This window comes from Talpa europaea (assembly GCF_964194135.1).
Source record: "Talpa europaea genome assembly, chromosome: 7".
Classification (NCBI taxonomy): Eukaryota; Metazoa; Chordata; class Mammalia; order Eulipotyphla; family Talpidae; genus Talpa; species Talpa europaea.
This window is the reverse complement of record NC_140074.1, coordinates 62,020,876-62,042,557: the sequence shown is the minus strand read 5'-3', so window position 1 is coordinate 62,042,557 and position 21,682 is coordinate 62,020,876. Positions and strand designations below refer to the sequence as shown.

The following is a 21,682-nucleotide window of genomic DNA, read 5'->3' as shown; positions in this document are numbered from 1 at the left end:
GACAAACAAGGCTCAGGAAGAGTGATTTATTTTACTTGATATGAACTTTTTTTCAGTTTCTCCTTCGTAACTTTTTATTTTCTAATGTCATTTTCATAGTATGATTAACTGTATTATTATAAGCATCCTCAATCCTTTTTGGATTGAAGTGAGAATATAAATAATCAAGTATACTCTAATTGATGATGTTAAAATTTAGGAAAACACATAATGAAACAATATGACTCCACATTTTAAAATATATATATTTTGCTTTTTGTAGAGCAGTGTCAAAGTGACAACTTCTCTGTGGAGGTTACATTAGGTAGCATATTTCTCTTGTCTTCCAAAAAGAAAAAGTTCTCAAACGTTATAGATTGGTTGATGAATGCTATTCTGGGGATAAGGAGTCATGGGGGTAGACAGAGCTGACCACAGGAATGTCGAACAGTACATGCTGGCTTTGGTCAAAGAACGTTTGATGCATAGTGACCTCTTTAAAATGTTAGGACTGGTGTTCCTTGTGGGGACTTACATTACAAAGTGTCTGTGAGAAATCAAACATACTATGTGAGAACAGAGATGTAGAATAATAGGGCAATACTATCCTATTTATTTTTTTTTTTTTTTTTTTTTTTTTTTTTTTTAATTTTCTAGAGGCATGGCTTATTTATTTTATTTATTATTTGTTTGTTTGTTTGTTTTATACATGCACTGGGTACAGTCAGAAGTGTGGGAGGGTGAGAGAATTCACCAGAGCCAGAGCGGGGAGCAGAGCAGGCAGAAGGACCGAAGTACACTGCTGAGGGGAGCAGCGGGCGGCAGGAGAGGTCTGCTCGCCATGTGGGACCCTCCTCCGGTGGCCGGGGAGCAGCCGGGGATCGAACCGGCTGCAGAGGCTGCAGGCAGCTTCGCAACCCAGCGCTCAACCGCTGCGCCACCGGGGAGGCCCAATACTATCCTATTTATAAACCAACTGTGTTTACAGATACCCTAAATAACAGGTCAAAATAGATTTTACTATGGTAAATATTCCAATTGCAATGTTCTGCAAAATTCTCATCTGTCTCATGTATTTTAAGCAAGATTTTTGGGCCATGTGGCTTTTTGAGTTGACTTCAATGACATGCAACCACCAAGCACAGACCTTGTCATTTATTTAACTCCAACTGTCTTTAATCTTGAGGATGGTAATACAGTGAGAATCCTTGGGGTTTCAATATAATCATAGAACATATTTGGAATGAGATTTTTCAAGTGCTTTCATTTTGTTTTCTTTGCCATATTTACCAGAGAAGTCTTGTACGATATGTCTTTTAGTTTGAATCTGTGGTTTCTTCCTTTTTTTTTTCATCTTTCTTCCTTTCTCTTAGTTCACAGCCATGAATGAACCACAGTGCTTCTACAATGAGTCTATCGCCTTCTTCTATAACCGGAGTGGAAAGTATCTTGCCACAGAATGGAACACAGTCAGCAAACTCGTCATGGGACTTGGGATCACTGTGTGCATCTTCATCATGTTGGCCAACCTACTAGTCATGGTGGCAATCTATGTCAACCGTCGCTTCCATTTTCCTATTTATTACTTAATGGCTAATCTGGCTGCTGCAGACTTCTTTGCTGGGTTGGCCTACTTCTACTTAATGTTCAACACGGGGCCCAATACTCGGAGACTGACCGTCAGCACGTGGCTCCTCCGTCAGGGCCTCATTGACACCAGCCTGACGGCATCTGTGGCCAACCTTTTGGCGATTGCAATCGAGAGACACATCACAGTTTTTCGCATGCAGCTCCATACACGGATGAGCAACCGGCGGGTGGTGGTGGTGATTGTAGTCATCTGGACTATGGCCATTGTGATGGGTGCTATTCCCAGTGTAGGCTGGAACTGTATCTGTGACATTGAAAATTGTTCCAACATGGCACCCCTCTACAGTGACTCCTACTTGGTCTTTTGGGCCATCTTCAACTTGGTGACCTTTGTTGTCATGGTGGTTCTGTATGCTCATATCTTTGGCTATGTTCGCCAGAGGACGATGAGGATGTCTCGGCATAGTTCTGGGCCCCGTCGGAATCGGGATACCATGATGAGTCTCCTGAAGACTGTGGTCATTGTGCTTGGTAAGTTTTTTTTTCTTTATAGATTTTTCAGTACTTTAATATAAACCACATTAATTTATGAGAGTGGCAAATAAAAATATGAATATTCACTAGGTACATGTTCAGGAATGATGAGGGAATGAGGCAACTGTATATCAAATATCTGTGATAGGCCTTCCCTGGTGGCGCAGTGGTTGAGCACTGGGCTGTGAGGCTGCTCGCAGCCTCTGCAGCGCTGGTTAGTTCCCTGGCCGCCGGTGAGGGTCCCACAAAAAAAAACAAAAACAAAAACAAAAAAACCAAAAAACAAACAAACAAATATCTGTGATGAAGTCAGCATCATGGTTTTACAATTATAGAATTGACTTTAGGGCAGTACATGTTCCAGTGATGTACTACAAATGATGATGTGAAGGTGGCATCAATGGATTTGTCCATCAAGTTTTGAAAATACCAGCTTCTGAAAGATTTCTTTACAGCCCCAATTTTGGGCTTTTTGTCATATGGTCTCTTTACTATAGATTTTCAGAGATAATATGCTTTTAGATAATAAAAATATATAGCTACTTGTAGGAGTCTGTTTCTTTCATGTTCTGTAATTTTTGCTACATTTAGGTAAATATTAAGGTTTTTGTATGGATTTACTGTACAAAATCAATTGGAATTTAGTAGCATTCTGTGACATTCATTTTTATGAAAACATGTCTTTTTCGCCATTTTCATTTTGTAGTAGTGGAAGTTAATTCATATTTCAAGGTGAGGAGTGAGGTTTTATGTTTGTATATATACTTAGTAACTTTCTTCTTTAAATAACCATAGTTTAACCTAGATGAAAAAATTCGTGATAGTGATCAAGAGGAATATGTACTCAGAAAGTAGTTAAAAAGCACCTAATAAGTTCCAGGCTCTGTGTTGTCCGTTGGACTGAACATTTCTTTTAAAGCTTAGCATTGACTGTTTTAAAAATTCACACAGTGAGAATTTGTTTAAATAATACACTACTAACTGACATAGTCTCTATAGACTAGATCAAATTAATGTTTGATTGCATTTTGGAAACCTTTTAAAAAAAGTTTCAGCAAGTCATCTTTCCCCATGGAGATTCAGTGGAAAGTTTCTCTAATTCCCTCTGCTCCAATTTGTAAAGCATTGTTGAATGAATGTAACCTGGGGTTGTGTGACTCCTCTGAAACTGGGAATTATGTTAATTTTAGTCACTGGAAAGAGAGCCCTAATTATAGCCTTCTAATTGATGCAGTGGTTCATTAGGGTGAATGCATAAATGGGGATCATTTCTGGGGATCCTTATTTTGACTCCCTGGTCCACCTATAAGGACAAGGCCTTGTAATTGCTGACCATAACTTAAGTGCTGCCTGCAACTCACTGGCACACATTTCGGTAATATTCTTTCTGAACTCCCACTCACTCAGGGTGTGAGACTGTCTTATTACATTCAGGGGAATTTGGTAGAAGTACAAAAATTTTTTCCTTATATGTTTAATCATCAACAAAACCTTGAGCATTCCCCTCAAGATGTATTTTCTATGATATGATTGTAACATCTTAGTTTATCATGAATGTTACTTTTGTTTAAAGTTAAATAACACAAGATACTTTGGCATTGACTTCAATGTTCACTTCCTGATTTGAATTTCTGTTGAGACTTTTCATGCTGGTATGCCTTTTCTGTTTTTACCTCCAGTCCTGCTTATAGTTCATAGCAGCACCAGCAGAAAATGAGCACTGACCTTGGGCTATGAACCTGCCAAGCAACTATTTTAAGTTTGATCTTCATGAAATGCCCAACATAGTCTGGTGTATAGTATGCTTAACAATTTATTTAAAATTAACTTCTGTGCCTTGTTGGGTTGTTTTGTAGGTTAAATATGAGTTATTTTGAGGGTTTATGGGACTTCAGTTTCAGTGTCCAACTACACAGAATGCCTCTTCTGTCCCACCACAGCAACCCCAAACTGGAAAATAGCAGAAATGTTGCTCTCTGAAGTTTGAAGTAGTAGATTCCAGAAAGATTGAATATGGGCAGATAGATACGTTTGAAATGAATAGCATTATTTGTACAGATACATGATAGAAGAGGTTTGGGAACATAGAAAGTACCAGTGATAAGAACCTTGGTGATGCAAGATAAGTGTGTGATTATAATACAGGAAGGAGAAATTGAATACGTCAATAGTGGTCTTTTTGAGAAAAGCTGCAAATATTGGTAGAATGAAGCATGGGAAGTTGGAAGGCTGAGAGTAGGGAATTCTCAACCCTAAAGAGATGTTTGTCACAGTGACGCCTGTTCCCTCTGGTGCTGTCCTATGTGGATTTCTGTGTCCATCTTTGTGTATCCGTGATCACAGGCAAGAGATGGATTGGTCTTATAGTAGTAAGAGTTCTAGTCTGTGTGAAACTATTCTCATTATAAATCAATTTATTGATGATCAAATTTTTGGTGGTACATATTTAACTTATATCTGTCATCTCTGCCAGATTGTCTGCTTTGTGACAGCAGGTTATCATTTAATGATGTGTTTTCCATATTATCTGGCATAGTATCTGGTACAGGGTAGGTGCTCATTAATTAATTTTTGAATGAATAAATGTGGCAGCAAGCCAGGTTTTTGAATTTTCAAAACTGAGGACCAAAGAGAACTCTGGTGATTTACTAACACATATGCCACTTTATTCAGCATGTGGCACAAGCTACATGCCTATCATATTTCATGCCTTGCAATCACTTAACAGCTTGGAAGGTGACTGGTCACAATGAACGCACAACAAATAATGTTTGTTTTACTATCATTTAGTCTGGAAATGATTATGATTTGATGATCTGTGTGGAAAAACTTCAGTTTCCATTTCACCACATCAAATTGACCTCTGGGTTTTAGACCTATTTCATGATCAGGCAAAGGATTTGCTGGTCAGCAAACTGAATTTCTAGAAGTAAACAAAAATAAAGACATCGTTAAGATTTCTCATGGCATGAGATACCATCTTACACCAGTGAGAATGGCACATATTAAAAAAACTAGCAACAACAAATGTTGGCGAGGGTGTGGAGAAAAAGGAACTCTTCTGCACTGTTGGTGGGAGTGCAAACTGGTCCAACCACTATGGAGAGCTGTGTGGAGATTTCTGGACCTACTAAACATAGAGCTTCCATATGATCCAGCAATTCCACTCCTAGGTATTTACCCAAAGGACACAGAAACATCAATTCCAAAGAACACCTGCACCCCTATGTTTATAGCAGCACTGTTTACAATAGCTAAGCTTTGGAAACAACCCAAATGCCCAAAAATAGATGACTGGATCAAGAAGATGTGGTACATATATACCATGGAATATTACTCAGCATTCAAAAAAGATAAACACATGCAATTTGCAGCAACATGGATGGCGCTGGAAGGGATCATGCTCAGCGAAATAAGCCAAAAAGAAAAAGAAAAATACCGGATGGTCTCACTCATAGCAGGAATCTAGAAAACTTAAATAAGGGACCAGGAAAATGAATAACTATAAGAAAGTGAAAATCAAAATCAACAAAAAACTATGAACCAGAGACACTTTTAGGGGGGCGGGGGTGGGAGGGGAGGGATTGGGGTCAGAATGGGGGGGCTGCAATTGTATGGGGAATATAACAATAAAATTTAAAAAAAAAAAAAAAGATTTCTCATGGCAGCACCAGTAAGTAGTACTTTTTAAGCACAAGGTTGTATATAAGCTGCTTTTGAGTGCATACTGAATCCTAACATTTTTGTCAAGCCCTTAGGTAGCATTCATGAGATTAGGTGCCTTAAAAGGTCACACAGCAAAAAGTATAGGCACTGCGGTTCGGTCCTGGATCCACGGGTTTTTTACCATGTGGACCTGCCTCGCTATAATAAAAATAACCACCACCACATGCTTTATTTTGTTGTCAAGTTTAAACAGTACTGTGCTATTAAGCTGAAACATTTGATCCCATTTGTTTCTGTTGATACTGCCTAGAGGTCTGTGCTATGTTTCTGAGCAGAAGAAAGCTTTAAGGGAGCATTCCTTTCGTCCCTTTGCTTCCCTGGATGACGCGCATGCCTCAAATGTCATCAGCCTTTCCACTGCTGGTGTTTCTGATGGAGGGAGCCATCTGTGCAAGGTGTAGTTAAATTGAGGTTTCATTATCCCAGCGTGAAATCATGTCATCCTTACCGAGGTGGGAGCTCTCCTTACTTGACATTTTACCAAGAATTCCTTTTGAGTCTGTTCCACAGTTGAATCAGAGCTGTAGTCAAGAAGTTCTTCCTTATTTGTCCACAGCCTGTCTTGCATTGTCAGTCCTTGCTTTTCCTGCTCTGTTCCTTGCGATGATAGTTCTATTGGGATACTTGGGACAGAAAAACCAAAACAAACCAAACCAGAATTTGGAAAGAGAAACTGATGATGTGGGTACAAAGGTTTTGCCATCAAAACCCTGGGACACAATGAGGGGCATAAGGCAAAGTGCATCCAGGTGGGGTTTATCTCATTGAGGATGAAGTGAGTGATACTCATCTATTTGATAGGCTGGAAATGCGCAGCACCCAAGCTGAGTTACCCCTTGCTACCCATGTACTCTGTGCCAGCTCAGTACTTGGCACTCTCTTTTGCACACGGAGGACACTTGGTATTGTGTAACCTCACACCAGGGAAAGTTGCATTTGCCCCATTTTCTACTGAGGGGACTGAGCTCATTAGCTTGTCCAAGACCACTCACTTTGCAAGTGAAAGAACTGAAATCCAGCTGTGGAGTTGTGGACAGTGACCTCTGCCTTCTCTGAAAGGAGACAGTTACTGGAGGTGATAAGTGGTGGGATCAGAGTAAGTTAAGCCTATTGTTTTCTCCTTCACTTTGAAGAAAGATAATTTGAGCAATATCCTGTTAACTAATCTGGAAGTATTTCTCTTTTCAATTTAATTCAGCAAACATGTAGTTGGATGCTAATTGTGTGCTAAGGGATAAAATAATGAGTAAGGTAAAAGCCATTCTTTACAGACCTTCTGTGGTGTTGTAGAGACTAATAAAGAGACAACCCCAGAGGGGAGCGGGGACTCCTTGGGGGAGGGACCATGGTCTCTGGTGAAGGACTGTAGGTGCTTTGGTGGTCAGTGTGGTGTGGTAACCTCTGTCTGAAGAGGTGTGATCCTGTACCTCTGATTATATATAGTTCTAAACCAATGTTACCTCAATAAAAAAATGAAACAAATAAAAAAGAATAAAAAGAGCTGAAAAACACTGGGCTCATGTACTAGTAGAAGTGTGGGCAGAATGAGCCCGAGGAGGAATTATTGAGCTGGGTTTTGGTGTATGTGGAGGAGCTTGTGTCCCCTTATGGTGGGAGTGGAGGAGACGCAAAACAACAGCAGACAAAATGTCGTCTCTGAGGAACTGAAAGCAGGCAGCGTGATGATCAGCTTTCAGTACATTGAGTGTGTACAGCATTGACTGGAGGGTCATAGTGTTCACAGCACGCCAAGGTGTTGGGCTTCTGCCTCGGAGTGATCAGAGACATTGAAAGATTCCCCCAGATAAAGAACACCAATTCCTTACAGGAATAACCATCTAACCATCTAAACAGACAATTAGTGGTGAACACAGACTAACTGGTTGGGTCACTGGTAAACTGAGGATGTAAGGTCACCCCCAAGTAGGGTCTGTGTTCTGTTTGTTTCTATCCTTTCCACAGTTCTCTTTTGGCTTTATAAATGCACAATTTAACACTGGATTGTTCCACTGTGAAAATACAGCAAAGGAAAACTTTTTTTTTTTAAATGAAAGATCTTCCAAGATTTAGCATTTCAGAGCTGAAAGGGTCCTTAAAAATCACACCACCCCAGTGAATTGAGACATTTAGGCATGAGTTAGCTGCTGGCCCCAGCAGGATCCAGGTTTCCTGACTTCCAGCAAGGTGGTAATCTTACTGCCTGTTCCCCCACCTTGTTTGGTCCCATCTGCATTTTTCCATCATTTTCTTCCCAGTAAACATCAACATGTATTTATGTGGCTAGTCCAGGATTAGATATAAACATCGGGGCTGTAAAGGTATGTGGCTCCAAAGAAAGGGTCCTTTTTAATTTTGCCTCTTATAAGCAACTTGTAATTTTTGCAATGAAACTTCGACAAAAGTTATCAGAAACTGTATGGCTTTTACACTCTTAGTGTCCTGGCAGCTTTCTTAACAGTATTGTATTCACTTTTTATTCAACTTTTCTGTTTATGTTTTACCTAGGAGATGTGAGTGTGTGTTCTCATATTTATTGAGGCAAAATATCCCAGGGATCTATTATTGACTCTGCCCTTAACTCTCTGGGTAATTTTGGGCACTTTGCTTTCTCTGTGCATTAATTTCTTTGAATCTTCATCTGTTGGGTAAACTTGAATACTTTGATTAATAAGATTGTGCAAGAGTTGTATTTAATGCTTTATGATAAAATGATAAGGGCAGTGACTACTATGTATCGGTCATGTAGCATTTTCCAGTGGAAAACACAGAAATGGAATTGAAACAAAAACAAGGGACTATGATTTCTCTCCTTATCAACTTCTCTCATACTTACCCATAGGTGTATTATTCCCCACGAAAGGGGGTGGCACATTTATAGAGAACAGTGTCAAAAACATGTTTTTTTTTCCTGTTTTGCTTTACTCTTTTGTAGAGAGCTTTGACAGTGAGGGAAGTTGTTCCTTCTGGCCCCATAACTAGTGAAAGGGAGCAGACACAGGAGTCTTCTTAGTCCCTGGCCCTAGCTGGCCAGCTGCACATCCTGTTGCTTTGAAGAGGAACGAAAGCTCCCCCAAGTCTCCTCATGCCCCTGTGGCATCCCCGTGAAGGCCTCTTTGAGGAAGAACCTGAGAGAATATTCATGAGAGCCCTGATTGTTTGGTCAGCCCTGAGGCTGGCTTGGCACCTTGGGTATGGTCAGAAGAGACACCCCCAAGAAGCCCCACAGAGATGCCCAGACCTTAAATCCCAGGCCCAGGTCAAAAGAAAAAAACAACTTTTAAATAAAGCTCTTTATACCTTTTGTTGCCTGTTTCCATTCAAATATTTTTATTTGGAAGAATCTTTTCAACAGAAACAAAAACCAGAAGTACCACAGTAACCTAACCGAGTTCCTTTTGAGGTGGGGCCAGAGTAGCCTGAACATAAAGCTCTTTCTTAATTTAGCCCTCATGGAAGTGATTCAGACCTTGTCTGGTTGAGACTCCTGCTAGTCTCAGTATAAAAGTTGCATAGTCATCTGTCCTCATCTTTAAAGTCATAAATGATGTTAGGAACTGGAATAAAAGCCTTAACGATAGATAAAGTTTATTAGATAATCAAAGTGAGGATTTGAGCTCAGAAGTAGCCCAGCAGACTGTACTCTGAGAACTGCTCCAATCATCACAAGTTTGAATTGAGTTTATATAGGTAGAAACTGTGAGCAATTGACTTTAAAACTGTAATCTTGCAAAGGGGAGCTTGTCATTCTAAATTATTGTTTTTACCTAAAGATATGCTGATGATCTCTCTACTCAGAGGAAGGAAAGCTTGGGATTTAATCTCTTTCTAAAGAATGCACTGGGCAGAGCTAGACTGGGGACCCATTCTTTAAGTCTTTATCCAGCACCTTGGTCATTTGTAGGGGTTGAAAAGGCCAACTTTACCCCAAGGGGAAAGATTTGGCATAAATTTCACAGACTTCAAGTCTATGCAGGTGGCTTTGCTAGAGCAGGGAGGGATCATTCCCAGAACATTTTTTTTTTTTTTAGTGTGTTCACAATGCAGAGATTCCTTGAATGAATTGCAAGTAATGGGAATCCCTGATGCCTAGGGACTGGAGAGCTATGATTTTGGGTCAGAATAGACCTGAATTTGAAGTTTGAGTTCTGGTTCCTCACTTACTAGTTCCATAACCCTAAGTAAATGGCTTAACCTTCTTGACCCTCAGTTTCAGAATTAATAAAGTAAGAAAGAGTAGGACCATTCTCAGTGTCATGTAAAGCTCTTAGCATGGGGTCTGGCTCATAGAAAATACTTCTATCATTACTGTTCCTTCTTGCCTACACATATGTTTCCTCTCCATCCCCACAACACACCCACATACATACAATAATGGATTTTGTGGTTGTGATGATGCTTAATTTGACATGGTATAAAGGTAATACTGTATTTCAACAGCTGTTGGTAGTAACAGTTCTAACAGGCTGTTCAGTTTATTCTAAGTCACTTTTGATTTTCCAAATATACAGCTATACTTCAGAGCGTCTTGCGTGTTATTGTTGCTCCTCAGCCATGTATAGGAAAAGTCCTGTTAGCTCCAAAAGAAATGGCAGTGTTCACCTGGCAGTATGCCCAGAGGTGATTCAATGGTGCTGAACATTAAAGTCAGTTCTGGATAGGAAAAGGCCACTTTCTCAATGTCTGTTGGAGCGGGCCATCAGCCTGCGGGTGAATGGCACTGCTAGGGCACAGATGGCATCCTTTATTGGACCATTCTGTTTCCTTCTTAGCCACCAGGTCTTACATATATGGGTAAAATGCAAAAGGGATGGCGTCATAAGACTGTATTTCTGTGTTCCAGCCTAACCCTGCTTTATAGCATGACCACCTATGGTTCCTTTACTCCAGTCTCCTCACTGTTCACCGGTAAGGAAGGAATAATAATCCCTTTTCTAATTTCTCACTGCTACTTCATGCATCTCTTTGGTGTACCATTATGGACAGTCTGTGATGGCAGGTGTTTACCACTCCAGCATCTAGAACAGGATTCAGGGCCTCCCCGGTGGTGCAGGCAGTTGAACACAGTGCTATGAAGCTGTCTGCAACCTCTGTAGTGTGGGTTCGATCCCTGCTGGCCGGCGAGAATCCCACATGGTGCTGCAGACCTCTCCTTTATCGCCTGCTGCACCCTTCAGCAGTGTCTTTGGTCCATCTGCCTGTTCTGCTCCCCGCTCTGTCTCTGGTGAATCCTTTCACCCTCCCATGCCTCTGACTACACCTTAGCTCTTGTATAAAAATAAATAAATCTTTAAAAAAACTAAGAAAAAAAAAGAAAAAACTAATTTTTTTTTAGAACAGGATCCACCACTTAGTAAACTCAAGGTATTTGTTGAATGAATAAATCATTTATATCTCCTTCTCTATCTCAGGACTATACAGGTTACCTAGTAACAGTAAAAATATACCTGTGTAGCTTGAAATTTAATGCAATTTAGTAATGAGTCTCATTCATAGTTTGTTATAAGATAGTTGTAATAAGATAGCTGAGCTTCAGATCAGGGTGTCACCATGTCCTGGTAACTATCTTTCAGGTCCTGGAAATACATAATAACTCTAGAGCCCTTCTTACTTCCCATGAAATATTAATTTGCACATATGATAAGTTATCCCTTTCCTAATAGTTACCTTTCAAAATTGATTTGCTTTAGAACCAATTGATGGTCAGTCCTGTCAAGGACATTTTCAGGCTAAGTTCCAGTGTGAGCTCATTAATAATAGTTTATTTATGTAAAAGAGTAGCCATGTACCCTATTTTCAAAGAGCTCTCATTTTAGTAGATCATAATAGATAATTTAAACAAATGGATACAATTTAGTGTGGCAAATAAAGATATGAGCTGCTATGGGAGTCCCGTCTTTTGATTGGGCAATGTCAGAAGACTTCATGATGAGGTGATCTCAAAATTGTATCTTAGTCGAGTTGGAGTTTGTCATGTGAACCCAGGCCAAGAAGAAATTATTTCCATTAGATATCCTTCGCAATTCTGAATTGAATTAAATTTTCAGTTGCTTTCCTTGGACTGCCATTGATATGTCTCCTAGATAGGACAGTAACCCCTGTTAAACTTCCAAATCTCATGTAAATTGCTAGGGGGCTGGTGGTAGGGAAGTTTACAACATTTGAAGACACTGTTTATAAGTTTTTTGCCCATGTCTCACACTGGTGTAATATATTCATTTTTTTGAAGTGGCCAAAATTAGCAGATTCTTATCATTAATTGGTTGTAAAACAAATTAATTTTGAATGGTGACTGACGTAGGAAAGGAATAACTTACCATATGTGCAAATTAACATTCTGTGGAAAGTAGGAAGGGCTCTGTAGTGATGATATATTCTCCAGGACTTGAAAGATCTTACCAGGGGATGCTAACATCCAGATCTAAAGCTCTGAACACCCAGAACTGGCGATGCAGTGTTCTTTGGTTTCTTAAAGTCTGTTGTGGCCTTGTAGAGTGGGAAGATTTAAGAAGAGCTGTAGTTGATTTCTTGTTATTGTTATAACAGTAAAATTCAAAGGCAGCTATTACATCCAGAAATATATAATCCTGATTTCAGGGATTTACATTCTTTGGAACTTCAAGCACTGTTATTTCCTGATACAGACATAATAAGTAATAATGAACATGGGATAAACCTACATACAAGTGTTTTATCAAATTTAGCAAATAAAAATAATTGTATGTGACCTAAATATGAACTAACAGAAGTATTCATTATTTATCTGAAATTCAAATTTAACTGGCATTCTATTTAGTTTGGCTACCTCAACACATACATGACATTGGTTTAGAAATAAAGCATTTAAAATGACTATCAATTACATACATAGATTTTCCTTTATGTCTTGGCAGGTTTCCATATTATCCCAGAGATCAATTTAAGTATACAAGGGCTTCACTTACTTGATATTTCTGATTTTTTTTTCTGAGTTCTCTGGAAATAAAGGGATAGGTGTGATATATAAGATCTTCTGTTTGTTTCTCAGAAATAATTATACTTAACAGATAATGTTGTATACCTCCATTCAAAATTAAGTTCAAAATTAAGTTCATCTTTCATATATTCTTTGTCATCCTTTTTGGAAAAGACACTAACAAAATTTGTTTTTCCAAATAAACACATGATATTTTCCCCTGTGTTTCTGTATTTTATATATTTTCTTTGAGGTCTAAACTAGAGCTTTATGCCACCAAGAAGCCACCTTTTATTCCTGTGTTTTAGTAAAGATGATAGTGTCTAGACTGAGTGTGGTCATGGCTTTACTTAAACCCTGCCAGGTCTCCTTCACCAATAGAGGAGTTATTGTAATGATCCAAAGCAAATATGGAGTTCTAATAGGGTGACACAGCAATAACAGGGTCTTTTTTGAAGAAGTGGGATTTAATCTGGCATTGGGAGACTGGAAATTCATGGCTTCACCTATTTATCCTGCCCAAGTAGACTTTTGTTGACACAAAGAATGTTGCATTTTAAGTAGGGTTTTCCATGAGTTCATTCTACACAGGTATTTCTGTACTACAAAAAGCTTCTCTTCATGTGGCAGTCATGAATTCATATGCTTGAGTTATTTTCCTTTCTTTCGGGAGAGGGAAGATAGCCACTCAGGAGCCCAGTCTTACAGGACCTTCATAGAAGACTGATGAAGTGCAAAGTTGACAAGCTTTTGCTGTAGCCAGCAAGTGATTCACCATATTACGCTCAAGGGATTTGCTTTGCTAACTTTGCTGAGCATGGGTACCCAGGAATGTGTCTTTGTATATTGCCCTGGCCCAAAAAGGAAAGTATAATAAATCAAGATATAAATTGAGTATAAATCAGTGGAGTCAGTGAGTTTCTAAACAAAAACAGGAGAGGCTGTATTTGCACATCCTGCAAAGTACATACATAGTGATCAAATAAGCAAAAGTTCTAGGGATAGGAGCATTAGTTTAAATTGGCAAATTCCAATGTCTTGGGAAAAATGAAGATGCTGTCATTGAAAAACACTGTTTCTAAAGCACCATGCATACATTCTAGCATATTTGCAAGTACGTAAGAACAAGTTATTTGGAATGGAAGAGAATGCTTTAGCTACCAAATTTGAATAAGTCTGATTTTAGTACAGGTTATTACATTGCTGTGATGTGAGGATAAGATTGATATAATTCTGTAATGGATTTTAAAAGTATTTTAGTTCTGTCTGAATTGATAAGCCATGCAATCAGTCCTAAAACATGAGTAAATGAAAAAAAGGAAGCAGGAACAGAAAAAATTAGAAACAGAATTATAAAATAAATGTATCAGTTCCCTTATCTGACAAATAGAGATAATAAGTTTTTGTGAAGATCATATATGATAGTGATTTTGAAAGCTTCTTTTTATAGGAGGTGTCACATAAATGTAACTTATGAATGTTTTTACAGCTGCTGCTTATAGAGCAGTGACCAAAACCCAAAGCAAACCAAGCCAAAACAAAACAAAACAAAAAAAACAACAACAGACCAACTTTGGAATGCTAAGTAAGAAATGCAGAGTATGCAGATGCAAAAGCATTAAATATATTCTTTCTCAAGATTAGCCACTTACAGGTTGATGTGACTTTGGGCAATCTGCTTAGCATTTTGAGGGGTTCCTCATCTTCACCACGATGAACTTTGCTACCATGAAGAGCTTCACCATGTCAGTGTTTCTTCCAAGTGTAGCCCAAGGACCACCTGCATCTGAACCACCTGGGATGTTTGTTAAGCAGCCTGATGACTCCTGGGCACCAGCCCAGACCTGCTAAAGCAGGATTTTTGTGTTGCCATCCAGACACCCATAGTTCAATCATACAAACCTTAAAAATGACAGCCGTGGGGGTTTATAGATTTGGTTTAAATTCCACATCCTTAAACCAGTCCTTGCTCATTTCTAATCACCAGTTTTCACCAAAATGGATACAGTGTTGGTTCCACTTAAACAGTGGGTGAAGACCTGAGGCTTCTGGATCGTGCTGTATATCTGCTGTGCAAGGGCGAGGATAGGAGAGAGAAGAAGGCAAGGTGGGGCTAGGGAGGAAACAGAAGAACTAAGATGAAATTCTTAGTTCTTGAAAAGTTTACTGTTTGAGAAAATGGATGTTTTTATTCAATAGTTTTCTATCAAAATATTAGAAATATTTGCCATAATCCATTTTTTTCATCCTAGGAAAATCTGTCACTTTTTTAATTTAATGACTGAAAATATAACTGACCTATTATTACAAAGATAACTTGATATCATGGCACAGCTGAGTTTTTTTGGATGTAGATGTGTGACTTGATATTAATGGAAGGAGAAGCTTTTTATCTCCACAAGACAGGAGATAAAGCAAGAGTGTTTCACATTAGCATGATACAGTTGCCTGTGTCTGCATGGACACCTTTACAGAAACGCATAACCAATCATTTAGTTGTTCATTGGCTACATGAAGAATATCCTGTCCTCCTTTCCTTTCCTTCCAGAGGCAACGTGGCATAATCTAAAGAGCGTGGGACTTGGATTTAAGATATATGGTTTTAAGATCTCAAGTTGGCTGACATATAAAGTTAATCATCTGGGGCAGTACATATTTGACGTTTCTGATCTCTTCTGTTCCCTGTCTGTGACTGGAAGGGCATTACTAATCCCCCTGACCCCCCCGCCCCCCCCCGCAGGGGGAAGGTTGTGAGGATTAAGAGAGATACGTAGAGTGCTTAGAACGCAGTCATATGATAGAGCAAACACGAAGTGTGCACACCTTACCTATTGCTCTGTATTCGTGAAGGTGCCACATGGGACTGGCTACCACTAGTTTTTATTTTTTTTAATTTTTATTTATTTATTTTTAAATATTTATTTATTTATACAAGAACCGGGGTACAGGCCAGATGCACAGGGGGGTGAGAGGATTCACCAGAGACAGAGCGGGGAACAAAACAGGCAGACTGACAAAATACACTGCTGAGGGGATCAGTGAGCGAGACAGGAGAGGTCTGCCATGCCATGTGGGACCCTCACCGGCTGGCTGGGATCGAACCCACACTGCAGAGGCTGCGGACAGCTTCACAGCGCGGCGCTCAATCGCTTGCGCCACCAGGGGAGGCCCTACCACTAGTTTTTTAAATTGTTTCCTAGGATGGTTGGTCATTCATTGGAGAACCAAGCCTCTTTTATAGGCCTATATGATCACTGGTAGAGTTTCTCCACAGAAATGATATGGGAGATACTATGTGGGGATTCAACCCCTCAGTTCTTTTATCCACTAATTCATCCTTTCAGCACTTACTCAGCCAGTGAATGTAGAATCCTAGAGACTTGGTGTGGATGAGACAACAGGATTATAATATTCATACTCTCTTCCAAAGCCACATGGCTTCTTAGACAACAGTAATGATAAATGGTCTTTCAGCTTCTGCTCAGACGTTTTAGATGCAGGAGACACTCTTGTCTACCTAGAGGCCAAATTGTCTTCTGAAGGATGGACTATTATATATATATTGAGCCAAAATATAGGTAAGAACTATTTCCCATGGTGCTACCCACTGGATGGAGTTCTTCCTTCCTAATGCCATAAAAACCCTATAACTGTGTGCAAACCAATTCAGTTTAGGTGACGTGTGTTGCCTCTTAGATGTTGGATTAACAAATAACAAAATGTATCATTCCTATTCATTTATAAATGTGACTAAACTACAAGGCAGAATGGAAGTAAGCCTTATGACATAAATAGTTATGAAGCAAATACAAATGGCCCCGCCATCCGAGACCCTGCAGTCCAGGTGGAAAGAAAACACAGGTACATAGGTGACTATAATCAAAGGCAAGAAGGGACAAATACCAGAAAAGAAGTATAAATAGAGCCATATGGGAATTTTAAAGTGGGAGTAAATTGTATCAGTATAATCAGAAAAGCTTTAAATAGGTGAGCTGTCACAGTTGAATGTTAAAGTTAAGGGATGCTCAAAGAATGGTGTATTGTGCTATAATAGATTGCATTTACCCGGCAGTACTGAATTCTGTCTTAATATTTATTACTTTTTTTCTTGATTAGCAGATTAGCACATATTCATTGCAAGTAAAAGGGAACATTGTGAAAATGAAGAATTAAGTATTTTAAAATAATTTAGAATTCTAAATGATTCGGGGAAACCCAAAATACTGAATTGAATATGCTATTTATTTCCAGTCCTTTGTTCTAATTAATACTTTACCACTGAGATCATGCTGTTCATACAGTTTCGTGCATGATTAAAAAAATATCTTGTGCTTATTGCCACGCCATTAAGTAATCTTTGAAAACATGAGTTTTCTACACAATTAGAGTACAGTACATCCAAAGTGATTCAATATTATGTAATCCCTGGACATTCAGGTTTTATTTTTCTGTCTCTTTTTCTCTTTTTGCTGTTCTAAATTACACTGAGATAAATGTTATCTAACATTAATCATTTCTTTACTCACTGAGACTTTACGAATCTTGATTACCTATTACGTAATGTTCTCTAGAAAGTTTTACCAATTTACATCCTTACCACAAGGGAATGAAACTATTTTGTTACAGTCTCACCAATATTAAATGACTTGTTCTTTTAATAGTGACATACTGATTTACATTATTTTTGTTTGTGAGAAGAGACATTTGCAAGTCTAGAAAAGAGATGGAATCTTTTCTGGGATTTACAACTAAAAATGAAAGTGAGAATGCATTTAATGTTACTGAATATATATATACCACTTTGAAGTACTTTGTTCCATGTAAAGATCTAATGTATAGTGATTTCTGTAGAAACCTAAAGATTAGTAGCCAAATGGCATAGCACAGAGACAGCCACCTGCCTAGATTCTAGTTCTAGTGCTACTGCACAACAGCAGTCAACTGGGCTGTGGATTCAGCTGCTTCTGTCTTCTGTTTCTGTGTCACTTTGTATAGTGAGAGGCAGGATAGATACTTTAAAACTTTAGAAAATTAAGATTATTATAGAAAATGCTCTTAGACATGTAAGTACTTGGCAGATACTATTATAAAATATTTAACTTGGTGTTTTCATCAAATGATCTTGATGTGTTGAAATCTAAAGGCCCTGGATTAACCTCATTTTGGTAGGTGTTAATTATATGGTGAGAATAGGGGGTAGACCAGAGGGATCAGTACCCGTCATGCTTCCGGGACTCAGTGGGACAAACTTGCCTTGAACCGATGGTGCTGCCATGTCCCAGTGTCCCCCAGAGACTCTGAAAATAGAGGCACAGTACAGTTCTGAAATCCCCCAGTGTTCTGTCTTTCCTAGAAAACTCCCTAATGAGGTTTTCTAAATTTCTCATTGCCCTTATTGTTGTCCCAATTGCTTTCCCAGTGCCTTTAGGCCAAAAGATAAACCCAAAATTTTGTTTATTGAGTGTTCAAACCAATTTAATAAGTATATAGGTGCTAGTAACTTAGTAGCTAATTTGTAAAACAAAACAAAAACATAGCTTGAAAGAAAGAATATAATTTTAACCTAATTCTTAACAGTGATTAATAAGGGATATGTTGCCTGTTGGGCACTGTACAACTTCTCAAAACTTGTACTGAGATTAGACACTGATATCCTCATCCTGTTTCACACAAGTTTTACATGATACTTGATTTTTATCGTAGCTGACCTATTGCAAAGACATGACATCACTGAAAGGAATGTAATGCCATCTAATGTTAGAACTGAACTGCTTCAAGCTAGTTTACATGGTGCCTGACAGGTGTCAAATGCCACTTTTACCCTGAAAGTAAAAATAGCTGACAGTGCTCTTGCTCTTTTCAACTAGCTGTGGAACCCTAAGGTGCCTTGGGGTACAGTTTGAGAACCAAGGCTCTACTCATTTCCTGGTTTCAGGCTTCGGGTTTTGTTTTTTTTTAAAGATTTATTTATTTATGCAAGAGCTGGGGTACAGGTCAGAGGTGTGGGAGGGTGAGAGGATTCACCAGAGATAGGGCGGGAAGCAGAACAGGCAGACGAACTGAAAGCACTGCTGAGGGGAGCAGTGGGCGAGACAGGAGAGGTCTGCCATGCCATGTGGGTCTCTCCCTGGCCAGCTGGGAATCATGCTGCAGAGGCTGAGGACAGCGTCTCAGTGCTGCACTCAACCCACTGCACTGCCAGAGAGGCCCCTCAGGCTTCAGTTTTATCTTGTTTTCTAGTACCCAGTTGACACCTCTTGTTTCCAAGTTCCTGCTTTTATTTATTTCTTGGTTCTAGCTGTCTAGTTTTCTTCTTTTCCCAGTGCCATTCTCTGCCAGTAATAAGCAGCATCAGCTTTTGCAGCTGCTCCCTGACCTTTGCAAACCTAGGTACAGCCCCTTGGGCCCTTGCTTTGGGAGCTGGCTGTAGGTTAACCACTGTGTTCTGTATCTGTATACGGGACCTCTTCAGTTAACATCATTTATTTTCAGTGATGTGGCTTGTCTTTAGGTGTCCATCTGTGCTGGCTACTGTTAATGGGTGGACATATTGCACACCAGACCTCCAAGATCACCAGGGCCACACTTTGCCTAACAGCCACAAAGACCTGCCCACACCACAGCTCATTGTTCCTGTTCTTGACATGTCAACCCAGTAAATACATTTAAAGCATTTGAGTGGCGTATTGTGGGCTCTGCAATAGACTCTTGCTTTATTTTAGACTCATTGCTTAATTTTCTGAAACTTCAGTTTCCTCATCTGTAAAGATAGGTAGGTCTTACTTTTGTGAGAAATAAATGAGAAAATATCTGGTGCCCCTCAGTACAATGTTTGACATTAGTCATATCATTTTGTAAATGTTTATTTTTATTTATTTTTTCTGACAACAGCTATGAGATTTACTTTCAAATAGTTTAACTTTTGTTAGTAATTAAGTAACAAACAACTCATTTTTGAAATTTAGTACTTGTCTCTGCTGATTTATGAAAGAAAACATCAATACTAAAATGAAAAAAAGTTTACATTAATGGAGCATTTGGTTTATAGATGTTACGTTATCTGCAAAAATATATAGTATCTCTTAAGATTTTCATGACATAGGTATATACTTTGTAGGTGTGACAGTGCAGATATTTGGTCCATTTTAGAGCTGATAAATCCAGGGGGTTATTTGAACTGCTTAAGATTATTCAGTGTTTTCTCAATCCCATACCCTAACTCAGGATTTGTAATTTCAGTACTAGTGTTACTTATTTACTACATAGCTGCCTTTAATATTAAAAGTCAGAAACAAAAGGAAGGAAGAAGGAAATAAAGGGAAAGATGACTTACTCTTGTTGATTCTTTCAAGCAGTGAAAATTTGCTATTTCTTCGGCATCCAGTGCATTTAGTGTGTTAGTGTATTAGAATCGTTAACAGTTTGAAAAAACATTGTGAGTTTTTGTTAGAAATAATTTCTGAAGAGAAAAATGTTTGGTTGCCTTACTTGAATTGCATGTCAAAAACACTATATTCATCACTTGAAATATATGAGTCAATAATTTTTAAGTTTGACCAGATAGGAAAATGCTACAGAAAAAGAGACAAACTTTCCTTTCCTCTGTTCTCTGTTTTCCCCCAAATGTTTACATGTCTAGCCCCTTCACCCATGCTAGAGCCCTTGCCGCCCAACCACTCTCTGGGCACAGTGGCATGGAAATGCACCACCAGGGTATAATTTTGTGCACAGCAGAGAGAACATGCTATTATGGAACTAAGTCTCAGCTAAGGAGCCTTGCCTTAGATTGTTTTGATCTCAGTGTTAAGATGGAACTGGAACTTTGGCTCTTTCTTTCAGGACTGTAGAAAATTTGCTGGTTTCTTGCTTGTTTTTGGTGGTTTTCATGCCCAAATGGTAGATAAGAGGAGAATACATGGTTTTGTAGCTTTGGGGTTGAAGGCATTGGCTTGAGTGTGCTGAGTCACTTTAACAATCCAAACATACATCTTGATTCTCTGCTGATTGGAAAATTGTGGAAGTCACAGGCTGGCCTGGCTTAATATCTTCTGGCCTACCAAAGGTAGGCTTCTTTGGGCAAGCAATCTCCAAACCCCTATAATGACACCATGCATCATGGATTGGGTGACAGCAACTTTGAGTACATGAAAAATTTAATGAGAGAGAGAGCTTGGTTAAAAGTATCATGTGAGCAGCTTAGAAAGGAATCTGATGTCAGCCATACTTCAATAAAGTGATTAAAAACTAAAAATAAGAATTAAGGCTACACAAAAGAAAATAAATGATAAAGAACTAGAAATTTTTGAAAAAAAGTCGCATTTCTATTCCATATTTTCTGTTTAGTTAATAGAGCAATTCCCATGCAAATTGACTATCTTTAAATGTATTAGTTTTCCATGCTGCCTAACAAATTACCACAAAGTTAGTATTTTAAAAAGTACCCATTTAGGGCCTCCCCTGTGGCGCAGTGGTTGAGCTCTGGGTTGCGAAGCTGCCCGCAGCCTCTGCAGCGCCGGTTTCGATCCCTGGCTGCTGGCGAGGGTCCCACACGGTGCGCAGACCTCTCCTGCCGCCCGCTGCTCCCCTCAGCAGTGTACTTCGTCAGTCTGCCTGCTCTGCTCCCCGCTCTGGCTCTGGTGAATTCTTTCACCCTCCTGCACCTCTGACTGTACCCAGTGCTGGTATAAATAAATAAATAAATCTTAAAAAAAAAAGTACCCATTTATTATTTCAGTTTCTGTAGGTCAGAATTCTAGGCATACTTAGTTGGGTTCACTGCTCTGGGTCTCCCAGTCTAAAAGCAACATTTTACGGGATTGTGTTCTCAACTAGAGGCTAAACTGGGGAAGGATCTGTGTCTAAGATCCCTCAGGTAGTTGGAAGAATATATTTTCTTGTCAC

At 39.1% G+C, this 21,682-nt stretch overlaps 1 protein-coding gene across 1 annotated transcript in view; it reads left to right on the top strand.

Moving 5' to 3' along the window:
* The window catches only part of LPAR1 (lysophosphatidic acid receptor 1), a gene marked incomplete at both ends in the record, with an annotated part of 66,009 nt that overhangs the window by 13,838 nt on the left and 30,489 nt on the right, over nucleotides 1-21,682 (top strand). The window contains one exon of the mRNA XM_084236396.1: nucleotides 1,353-2,100. Coding sequence (XP_084092522.1) covers nucleotides 1,353-2,100 — 748 coding nt within the window. The remainder of the gene's footprint in view (nucleotides 1-1,352; nucleotides 2,101-21,682) is intronic.